The sequence below is a fragment of the Sylvia atricapilla genome, chromosome 2, assembly GCF_009819655.1.
Source record: "Sylvia atricapilla isolate bSylAtr1 chromosome 2, bSylAtr1.pri, whole genome shotgun sequence".
NCBI classification, from domain to species: Eukaryota; Metazoa; Chordata; class Aves; order Passeriformes; family Sylviidae; genus Sylvia; species Sylvia atricapilla.
Genome location: NC_089141.1, coordinates 35,881,171 through 35,892,988, shown reverse-complemented (window position 1 = coordinate 35,892,988; position 11,818 = coordinate 35,881,171). Strand labels below are relative to the sequence as shown.

At 41.1% G+C, this 11,818-nt stretch overlaps 1 protein-coding gene across 1 annotated transcript in view; it reads left to right on the top strand.

Annotated features, from left to right (window-relative positions):
- Positions 1-1,217: 1,217 nt before the first annotated feature.
- Positions 1,218-11,818, top strand: part of SLC36A4 (solute carrier family 36 member 4) — an 85,971-nt gene continuing 75,370 nt past the window's right edge. Inside the window, exons 1-4 of the mRNA XM_066341307.1 lie at positions 1,218-1,297; positions 9,376-9,499; positions 10,244-10,334; positions 11,334-11,422. Of these exons, the coding sequence (XP_066197404.1) occupies positions 1,270-1,297; positions 9,376-9,499; positions 10,244-10,334; positions 11,334-11,422 (332 nt within the window). The 5' untranslated portion in view covers positions 1,218-1,269. The remainder of the gene's footprint in view (positions 1,298-9,375; positions 9,500-10,243; positions 10,335-11,333; positions 11,423-11,818) is intronic.

Genomic DNA, 11,818 nt, shown 5'->3' with positions numbered 1-11,818 from the left:
CACATGCTAGACAAAACTTTTGGAGCACATTAGATAAATCTCTCCAAGCACATAACAAACCTGCTCCCAGAAGAAAGAATTTTCATGCAAGTAGCAGCAAGTAGTGGAACCAAAGAGATTTCCACTGGGTAGGATGTGAAATAAAGATGTGTCATGTCCTTAATGTCTCTTCAATTTCTACACAGGACTTACTGTGAGTCAAGTCCTGAGATGCAATGACAAGGTAGAAGGAATGAATACTCTTAATACACCTTTTGAAAATCTCTTAGTTATATATTTTCTTGAACAAAGTTTGGCATTGTTAGAAACAAAGTAGAATATTGCATAAATGCTTGACACAAATATTGTAATTAGTGAGTCAGTTCCTTAAATCAATAACCTGCAGTCACGTATTGCCCATTGAGAACTCTTTTCTTAAATAAATTTCCAAAATAAATAAATGAAAGTTTGGAGGCGTATTTGGAAATCACATAAATTTGACAATTGAAAATGGATGCTTTACCCACTGGAAATTCTTCATCGTAGATAAACTAATTAATGATGTATGTCTAAAGATGACTGAAGTTTATGAGAAGCTTCAAAAGATTGCATTTCTCTTGTGTAAAAAAAAAACTCAAAGTACTTTGCCCTACATTCTCTATTAAAAAAAAAAAAAGTTGTTTTAGGAAGGCAGCAGCTGGAAACTTTATTACTTATGTCAAATCAGCCATAGATATAGGTAGCTCTGATGAAGAAACACTGGCAGGTTATTCTGGGAGCAACTAGCATAAAAATTAAGTTAAGGTGGGATGTGAGATTAGTGGTTAATCTCCAAGCGTTCGAGCTGTCAAGCTCTGCTGAACTTTTCACACCCAGCCTTGTTTCAGTCTTTGCTGGTTAATTAGGGCTCAAAGCCTGGAGCGCCCCATCCAAAGGCGGGCTGCCCTGCCCTGCCGAGGAGCACAAGCCAAGGAGCATCACTAAGGACGATGATGATGTCATGGTTCAAGGAGTGTCTGGACAGTGCTCTTAATCACAGGGTTTAGTTTTAGGTGGAGCAGGGTGTTGAAGATCCTTATAGGTCCCTTCCAAGTGGAGATACTCCACGGTGTTTTGGGCAGCCGCTCCCGCGGCGCAGGGCGGCGAGGAAGGCGGCAGCCCCGGAGCCGGCACCGCCTCCGCCGGCCCGCGCAGGGCCCGCCTGCCCGCCGTGGTTCGCTCCCGCCGGGCGCATGCGCCGCGCCGGCCGGCTCCACATCGGCGGAAGGGCGAGCCGAGCCCGGCGGGGCGATGGCCGGCGCGGGCAGGGAGGAGCTGGGTGAGGCGACCCGAGCCGTGCAGCCCGGCGGCGGTGGGAGCGGCCGAGAGGCGGCGGGATGGCGGCTAGCTGCGGGGCGGAGAGGAGGGGGCGTGAGCGCCGGGACCGGCCGGCCGGCCCGTGCCTCCCCTCCGCTTCAGGAGAGATGGTTCGGCCCACCGGGGATGCGCTGCGGCGCTCAGCGCACCGAGGCGGGCGGGATGAACCATCCCACCTGCGGTGGGGGTGGGCGCTGCGGTGTCTCCGCCGCGCTGGGGCCGTGTCGGCGGGGCCGGGCGGGCTGAGGGCAGCGCAGCCGGGGCTCTGCGGGGCGGCAGGGGCCTCTCCTCCGGGGCGTCATTCGCACCTGGCTGGCGCCCGCTGTCCTGGTGAACTCACGGCCTCCAGAGAAGTTCACGGAAATACGTTCTCTTTGTATCGTTAGGTGATGCATTTATCTGCCCTGGAAGACTGGGTTGGGTTTTCCCGGGGCGTATGTGTGTTTATATATTTACGGTGTTGTATTTTTTCTATTTACTGTATATGAGTCTTTCCAGTTTTTCCAATTAAATCTAATTGATGGAGGGCACATAGTTGTTCATCTCTTAAGGGTTTTTTTGCCCATGGATGGACGAGGTATCATGTAGGAGGTTTAGTTACAAAGTATAGCTGGGGCTGGGCTGGCCTCATGGAAATCTCATCTCAGAGCTGTGTTCACAGAATCACGGGATGCGTCAGGTTGGAAGGGACCACCGTGGGTTTGTCTGGTCCAACCTCCCTGCTCAAGCAGGGCCCTTCTAGAGCTCATGGCACAGGATCGCAGCCAAGGGGGGTTTGAGTATCTCCAGAGCGGAACAGTCCACAGCCTCTCTGGGTTACCTGTTCCCACACTGTAAAGAAACTCTTCTTCAGGTGGAGCTTCCTGTGCATCAGTTTCTGCCCGTTGCCCCATGTCCTAGTGGTTGGCACCACTGAGTAGAGCCTGACTCCATCCCCTTGGCACCCCTCTTCAAATATTTATCTATGTTGATGAGGTCCCCTCTCAGCTGCCTCTTCTTGAGGCTGAACAGGCCCAGCTCCCTCAGCCTATTTTCATAAGAGAGAGGCTCCAGTCCCCCAGTCATCTTTGTTCCTTCTCCTGGAAATCTGCAGGTTTTGTCCTGTCCAGTGGCAATGATAGGACTTGGAAGACATGCTTCAAATTTTATTGTCCCCAAGGCTGATCCATCTTGAATGGAGGGATTATCACTTTGGAGTGAAAGCTGAAATAAATTTTAGAGCTTTTTTCTTTTTTTCCCCACAGAAGTTCACACATTGCACAGTTTTTCTGTCAGAACCCATAGAAATGGGATTTTCTATGGGATTAACTGTTTAAAAATGCAATTCCACACCTGGTAAGAATTCCAAAATCTTTTGCATGGTTCACTGCTATTGAATACTTAATAAAACTGAAGTTTTTGCCAATGTGTTGTCACTTAAGAGTGTGTTAATTGTAGAAATGTGTGGCTTGGTCTAGACAGGATAGTGGCTTATTTAAGGCTAGTGTCTGTCCAAATAAGTGATCCATTGTGGTTTGGGGTAAAATTGCTCCTCTGAAAGGGTGTAATAGCTATACAGACCTGTGTGCACTTTGGTTTAATAACTCAAGTGTCTCATTTTATGAGCCTTCTGGATCCTACAGTTACGATGTAAAAGCAAACAGTTCTTCCTCCTCATTCAGGGGCATTATTGACTTTAAATATTTGCTTAGAAATAACCATTCTCAAGATTAATACATTCTACCATAAAGCTGGATAAATCTAATTTATTAAGTTATAGTCTTTAATGGAGAGAAATAAATGACCCAAGATTTATTTTTCTAAGACAAATAAAAAAGGTTTAAAATAACTGCACAATGCATAGCTTGGAGTTCTTGACAAATAAACACAACAAAAGCTAATGCTCACTTTGACTATTTTGGAAAAAGTGATTATTAGTGTTAACAGGAATTTTAAAACCAGATGAGATTTTCCTTTTAAATTTTCAAACAATAATATATTTTATTTTGAGCATTTTGTTTGTTTGTATATCTCTTATATTCAACAGGAGTAACTGTAGTGGAAAATAAAAAGGGAGCTGGCTTGTGTATGACTTAATGAAGTTACCTGTTATTTCCCCCTTGAGCTGGGAAAATTTACAAAGGCTTATCCATCTGGGCCAGCATGCCTCTAGCAGTACCATTCTCAGGCACTTTGTCTTGCTCTGTAATGTCTTTGGAGGCGGTGGAAGCATGTGACTGAGTAACGTAGCTGGTCATATGTGCTTTGTGGACAAAGCTGTACTGTACAGTTGGTTGTCTTCTGGAGGAGTGCTGGGAGGATAAAGTAGCTAAATATCTAAGGAGGTATTTCCTTCTGTGGTTGAGGGAGTAACCGAGCATTACTTTGAAAATAATTAGTGACAGTGTTTTCTTTGTAATTAAATTTATCTTGAGAGCCCTGGTTCTGAATGCTGAATTGAAAAGCCTCTCCACAGCGTTGAGGTAATACACTGATCATCTGTGAACTGAGTGCAGTTGCTGGGAACACCGAGCCTCTCCTGTTGTCACAGACGTGGTTGCTGCCAGATATAAATGTTTCTTCTGTGTTAACACTGCAGTGAAGACTCCTTGAATGTGTCTGCTTGTTCATAGATTCAGTTGCTAACTTTGTCCCATAGAAGCAGCCAGCCCTGGTTGGTGACAGAAGCTGTGGGTATGCCCTCAGGATCCTGAATATGACTTCCGTAGCCTGTGGGAAAATATTAGCATAAACTTGCATTTTAGGCGACCGTGATGATGTGGTGCTGATTTTTCTCTTTTCATGGAGCAGTCAAAACAGCTGCTTGCTAAATTGAATCTTTATCCCAATTACAGAGGCACTGGGTCATCCTCTATTTAATAAACACGGTTCACAGTTTGTGAATCCTGGGCAGTGTTTCTGGCCCTGTGGGCATGTTCTTGTGTAGAAGCCGACTGAGCAGTGAAGTACGTACAAGACCTCCTTTGCCTACTGCTTTTTGCAGAGCACTTAATATACGTGTGAAATGCTGCTCCAACAAAAACTGCGTATTTCCTCTCCCTTAAATTAAAAAAAGTCAAACCAGCTGATGCAAGCAATGGTATGCTATATCCTATATCCTGTCTCCCAATCTTTATATGCTTGTATTTCAAGTCCAGTGCATTCCCTTTGCTGACACTGACTTCAAAAACCTGAAGGGAAAAATACCCCAAGCGAATGAAAAACAGACCATATTGTTAAATTGGATTTGGAAAAGGGGTTTTAGACATGAATTCATCTGGGGTGTGACCTTCTCCCAAGGAACATTAAAAGACTGTACTTGGCTTTTATTTTTAATATCTCCTTTAGGTTGCTATGCCCGCCTGGCAAACTGCTTCATTCTTTTGTCACGGTTTCCCCCATAAAATAAAAATGATGGAGATCTTTATCCCCTGTGGTGCTGAGTGGTTCAGTTAAATTTGGAACTGTTAATTGCTTGAGTAATACAGAAAAATTAACTAAAGTTCTCAGTGAAAATCTAGTTCTTTGCTGAACTTTTGAACAAGATGATTTCTTCAGTGTGCTCCAAAAGCTTGAGAATTAAGTAAATCTAGTAACAGTTCAAAAGTTTCTTTGGCAGTATGTCCATAAGTGTTGGTGAAATGCTGGCAAATTTTAGGGGATAGAAAAGTACACATGAAGGTACAAATTTGGAAATAGTAATCGTAACAATTTTAACACTACAGATTTAATCTCACTATGTAACTGAGGGCTGATTAGTGATTGAAAATTTGGTCTTTGAGGATACAGTGTTGACATTTACGCATGATTATAGTGTGATGTGTAGCAGTAATAAATCAGAGATTTATCTCTCCAGTGGCTTAGGGAATTAGTTTCAACATTGCAGTGATAATGTTGGGAGAAGTTGAAAGGCACTTTTTGTTGGCTTGGTTGATAGCAGGAGTATTTGCAGAGCTTTTTGGCACTCTGCTTGTATGGGTGTACATAGAAGAAAGCAGAAACAATATCAGTTTAATTAACTGTTAAAGACAATCAGAAGACAGCATTTGATCTGAAAAGATCTTTGTATTGGAACAAGGAGAAAAGAAATTCATATTGGTTGATGGAAGGACAGGGCCGAAAATTGGCTGGTGCTTTGTCTAAGTGAAAACAAAAGGGTGTACAGAAATGAGTTTCCTTATTCTTATTTGTGCTGAATAATGATAATGCAAAATTTTCAGTGAGTTCCATGGCTGGGCACTGGGTTGGGTTATTCACGGTGTGTTTGGATGCAGCCAGGACACTTTGGTGGAGCATGGATCTAATGTTGGCTGAGGTTTGCTCTGATTCAGGTATGACCTGCATATGCTGTTCTTGTGCTGCAGTTTGAGATTGATTCCTTCCTACAAAGGTCCAGTAGGTGCAATTGAAATACAAAGTGAATGTGGGTATTCAGTGCCAGTTTTCTGTCAGTGACTGCAGATGTTGCAGAATAACTAATTTCAAGCTAGATCCACGTATGCAAAGCTCAAGCTTTTTTGTCTCATGTGCTCTAGACTACAAGTTTGGACCCATTAAATGTGGATGTTACCTGGATGTCACTGTGGGTAAATGTGGATGTCACTGGAACACAGCCACAGTATTCCAACAGTAGAGATCTATTATCAAATGAAAACTCATGCTTAGAAAGTCACATGATCCAAACCTCCCATTAATGTCTCAGTACCATTACTGTTAATGGGTTACTGTTCAATCATGGGATAAAGGAGGAATGGTGAGGAAAAGAAGCAATTCAAGAGCATTTTATGGCTAGGAGAGAGACCAGATAGCATTGTTGGAATGTTTTATATAATGCAGTATTTCAGAGGAACCTGTAGTAAGTCATAACCTGTATAGTTATGACAATGTGAGTTGATTATATTGCTGTAGCCTGTGTTTTAAAACTTACAATGGAAATTATTCTCAAGTGCATTATTACATTAGGATAGGAACAGCAAACTCCCAGCCTTATTGTGCATATTGGAAATGGATATTCTTGGATCTATTTAAGCCATTTCTCAGGAAGTGGGTGAATGGGGCAGTGGGACAGTGATAACAATAACCCTGAGATGACTACGTGGCTTTAAGCATGGGGCGATGACTTTTCAGAAGAAAAATAGCTTGTGTCAGGAAAATTTTATTACTTGAAAGATGAGGGGAATGCTTTCATATGTCTAAGTCTGTTCTTAAATGGCTACCTTTGTGATCAGAAGATGGGTCAGGAAGTTGGGAGAGAAGGTAAAATGGGATGTCTAAATAAAGTTCAGAGTCTTCTGTGTGTCATCTGGTTGCATGAGAAACAGGGTAGATGTATGTATATACCAAACGTTCCAGTCTCAAGTTGCAGTGAAAGAAGAAAATTTTACTTTTCTCCCTTCGCTGAGCAGTTGCCGGTACTCACCAAAGCTGTTGGTCTTAAGGGTCATGCTGGTCCCCTGCTACTGCTAAATCAGAGCCTTACTTGCTGTATGTTGTCATTATTATTTAGCATTATGAAGAGCATCCTACAAAATGTGATGGACACAAAATTGGAAAATTAATTTAATTATTATTTCTTTTATATGTTGTTGAATTTCCTGTGATCACAGACTTGCACGCTTGTAGTTTGGCTTGTTCCTTCAGATTGTTAGTTTAGAATCAATACTTCAAAGAATGAAAATGTGCCTAATCAATTCCTCACTGGGTGAAACTTCCTGCTCCCTCTGATCCCTGAGGAAGCAAATTTTCACTCCAGGTCTAGAGTATGCTTTGTGAGCATCAAATGAGCCCAGCAGGGACTCAGAGCTGAGGGGGAGGATGGTCGTGTCGTCCTCCAGAACTAGTCAGCACAATGCCGTGGGAGCAGAGGGAAGGAACTTTGGTGATCCTTCTTTTGATCAATTCATAAACTATGTGTTGTGTAGAGAAATGTGGTGAAGTCCATCCTGACTTGTGTAATTAGAATATCACTGAGTATAAATTTGCTTTAAAGTGTACGTTCTGGTTGAGTTTCTGACCTCTGATTTTTGCTCTTGACTTGGCATCTTTGCGTCTGTCAAGTGCTTTCACTACTGCCTTCAACTTTTCAGACATGTAATTTTGACAACCTTTTGGTGTTTTCAGAAGAGTTTGAGCTATATGATTTAATTTTAATGACTTGGATAAGGTGCCTTCTGCTTTGTGGGATTTTTGCAGTTGTTCTCTAGTTTTACTCTGGAAGTTGTTTAACATTGGCTTCTGTGCCCTGCTGGTGGTTAGACATCTCCAAGTCTTCATAAAAACCTTAATGATTTGTTTAATGGTTGTGGTGGGTTGACCTTGGCTGGATTCTGGGTGTACACAAAAGCTAGTCTCCCCTCCTTAGCTGGAGAAAATATAGCAAAATGCTTGTGTGTGGGTTGACAAAAGGACAGGGCGAGATCACTTGCCAGTTATTGTCATGGGCAAACCAGACTTGACTGGGGTGAGTGAGTTTGATTTCTTATCAGTCAAATCAGAGCAGGCTAATGAGAAATAAGAATAAATCTAAAAAAAAAAAAAAAAATCTTCTACCCATCTCTCCATTTTTCCTGCGTTCGGCTCGCAGTTTCTCTACTTCTTCTCCTTCAGTGGTGCAGGAAGATGAGGAATGGGGACTGTGGTCAGTTCACCATGTTGTTGTTTCTTCTGTTCTTTTCTCCTCAGTGAGAGGACTCCTCACACTCTTTCCATATTCCACTCCCATGGGAGAAAGTCTTCCAGAAACTGCTCCACAATGGGTCCCCGTGGGGTCACAAATGTGCCAGTAAAGCTGCTCCAGATTTAGACTCTTCTCTCCTTGGGGCCACAGGCCCTCTGCAGGAGGTCTGCTCCAGTGTGGGCCTCCCTTGAGGTCACAGCCTTCTTTGGGCATCCACCTACTCCATGTGGGGTCCTCCAGGAGCTGCCCCTCCTTCTGAACTGCTCTTGGTGTCTGCAGGGCTGTTGATGTCACATATTCTCAGTCCACTCTCCAGCTGTAGTTACTCGGCAGGTATTTTTTCCCTTCTTAACTATGTTACTGCAGAGGTGCTGCCACTATTGCTGATGGGCTTGCACTTGTCCTGCAGCAGATCTCTCCTGGAAGCAGCTGACATTGGCTCTGTTAAAATGGGGGAAGCTTCCAGCACCTTCTCACTGAAGTCACTCCTGCAGCCCTATAACCACCAAAACCCTGACACAAAATGGCTGTTTTGTAATGTAAATGTAAATGTGGTGTGGTGGGTTTGTTTGTTTGTTAATACAAAACATTAAGATCACAGAGATTTCTCTTTTTTGTTGTTGAAAGTTTTGGAACTTGAGACTTATTCAATATATTTTATGAATGGATACTGTGGTAGGCAAGTGTAGGATAAATTATCTTTTTGCTCTTGGCAGGATTTGCTTTGCTTAACTGTAGTAATTTAAAATGGTTATAATTTCCTCAACATTAAACTGGCATAAGTTGTTAGTTTTGCCTGAAAGGCAATTTTGTTCACTGCTGACTGCTTGCTGTTACTTGGTGCTGTTATTTAGCTGGAATTTTATGCTGGTTTAAAAGGTTCATGAAATTGCAGCTTTCAAAGCATGCAACCTGATTCCTGTATTTTGGTTCTTCCATGAATGGAGATACTTTCTGTGGTATCTGTCTTACCTCTCTGAATGCAGACTTAATGTTTAATTCTGAAGTAGCTACCAGTAGTTTAGACAAATCTCACCCTTTTGTAATGATGGATGACTTTTCTGTTTTGCTTTATGTTGCATTAGCTTGCAAAGTGATTTAAACCAGCGTCATGTTCATGATAGAAAGTTACTTTTCTTAGTGAAAAACTGTTGTGTTTGGCCGTAATAATAGTAATAATAATAATAATGATGATGATCATGAGATGGTATGCCACTTTAAAGAGAGGATATCCTGTGCAAACTTGTGCTCTATGTATCTGCTTAAATCATCTTTGTAGTTAGAAACATGTTAAAACCTCATGGGGTGGGAAGTTTGAATCATGTTTTAGTTCTGAACTGTAAGCTGGTTTCTAATGCTAATGTAGTGTTAAATCTGTTGTACAGGCATGGAAGTAATGAAGCCTTTAATTGATGAAGATGACTCAGATGGTATCTCAGATGAAGAGCATGAAAATACTTTCCTGCCGGTTAAGACACACTACCAGCTTGACAATAAAGAAGGCATTACGTATGTGTTAATTTTAAGTATCAGCTTGTGCAAATTTCTTGCCTCAGATTTGTTTCTTATGACCAGTTTTCTGAACTCCAAAGGGGTCTTCTTGCACCTGCATAATGGTTTTGTGGTTATACGTAAGGACTTTGCATAATTCTCCCAAAAAGCAGCCCATTTTGAGGAGGTTCTCACTTCTTTTGAAGCTCACAATTTACTGGCTGTAAAATACTTCAAGGTTCTTATTTGTAGAGGGATTAGGTTACTTAAAGTCCAATCACAATTTGAAAAAGAATTTGAGATACTCTGGAGACAACCTATTTTGAAAGTTGATTAGAAAAGCTTGTCAATGTTTTGGGGTCTTTTGTCCTTTGGATAAGGCTTGGCTGACAGAATTGTGATTTGCAGCTGATGAATGTTTTAATTTGCAGTTTTGAATGTTATAAATTTTAAAATAACATTGATAAAACTTGGTAATTTTGACTCTGAGGCAAAAGAACTGTGAAATTGTTGAGAAAGTAACATTTCACAAGCTGGGGTAAAGAACTGTGTATTCCATTGTGTGCTGTACTTGAGGATGCTCATATGTAAAGATGAATAAAAACATTATTTGAAGTGGTGCACTTCCTTTAAAATAGCTGGACCACTGTAAATTTTAAGTTGAAACTTGAAATTTATCACTTTATTATAGACAAAGGATGTGGGGTTTTTTTGCCCCCTACCCCATCTGTGTGTACTTCTAATGTGACATTTTATCCTCAGGTTTACACAAACACTGACTCACCTCCTCAAGGGAAACATCGGAACTGGGCTTCTCGGTCTTCCGCTTGCAATAAAAAATGCTGGCATTGTGGTAAGAATTTTTTTTTCATAGACTAGAAAAATCATCTAGGAAGATTTACAGATATATGTCCTGAAAACTCAATGCTTATTTGTCACTGCCATCTTAATAGAATTTTGTCATTTCTGCTCTGTAATTTGGAGAAATCAGTACTGAAGATTAAGATTTTATTGTTTTAAAGAAAATTCACCCTGAAGACTTCATTGCATGAGTTGCATTTTCGCTTGGCCAAAGTATTTTTCTGGTCCAAACAAAAAGTTCTTCCAAAAAAAAGAAATATTTTTATTTACTCAGACTTCTGTGATATCTCATGGGAATTGTTTCTATGGGGTCATTTTATCTTTGTACAGACTTCTCTAGAGACAGATTGTATGTCTTAGGATGAAGCATCAGCTTGTAAAATCAAATCTAGTGTTTCTGCAGAAATAGTGTATAGCCCAGGTTGTTTATGCCTGGTTACAAACAATGCATTTCTAGGGCAAGGGAAATTTAATCAAATGAAATTTTCATTTTAAGACTAAATAATCCTGTAATTCCATAGTACGGGCTGTTCAGTTTGAGAGTGAAAGTTACATGTGTGTAAGGCAAGTTCCTCCTGTGAAAACTTCTGGTCAAGCATCTATTCTGAAACAAATAATGTAATTTGATGGTTATCTGTAACTTGTAAGTTTTACTGTCATTGCCACTTTCAAGTGGTTCAAACCACAGAATTGTGCAGTCTATGCAGTCTTCTTGACAAGCTCTTTTGGCAAGTGAAACAGTTAGAGGAGTGAAGTACTCATTTGGTACTTATGGCTTGATCATCCCTGAATAGCCTTCTTTTAAGTAGTAAACTGAAACTGAGGGATGACATAAAACATCATCATCAGCACCCCACTGAGGAGGAGAAGTTTTTAATTATTACTTTATTTGCTACAATGTGAAATTTTTTCATGTAAAAATTTTTCCCCAGCGTATTTTCATGAAAATTTCTCTATCTCCCGTGTTGTCCCTTTTTTTTCCCAATACCAGGTTGGACCAATCAGCCTTGTGTTCATAGGATTTATATCTGTTCACTGTATGCACATCTTGGTACGTTGCAGCCACTATCTATGTCAGAGGTAAATGTGCAACTACTCATTCAGTTGCTGAGTTTAAGTATTTTTTTTTCTTTTAATTCCTCATTTCTGCTTGTGGTTTTTGGTCTACAAAATAGTCTGGTGCTGTAGCAGTTTCTTCTACCAGTTTAGAATCTTCTCAAATTCTTAGTGTGCACCTGATCATGATAGCTATGCTTTGTGCAACACATTGAAAAAACCTATTTGTTTCTCTGCTCATACACAAAATGAGGTTGGTTTAATTTGTGTGGCCCAGTACCTTCTTACCTGCTGGGCCACAGGTAAGAAGATAATCAGGTCTTTCTCATTGCAGCTTTAATTGCTTATTTTCAGTCCTTCTTATATTTGTAGAGCTTCTGAGTCTTCATAGCTTTGAAAAATGTAAATAGTTTATGATTA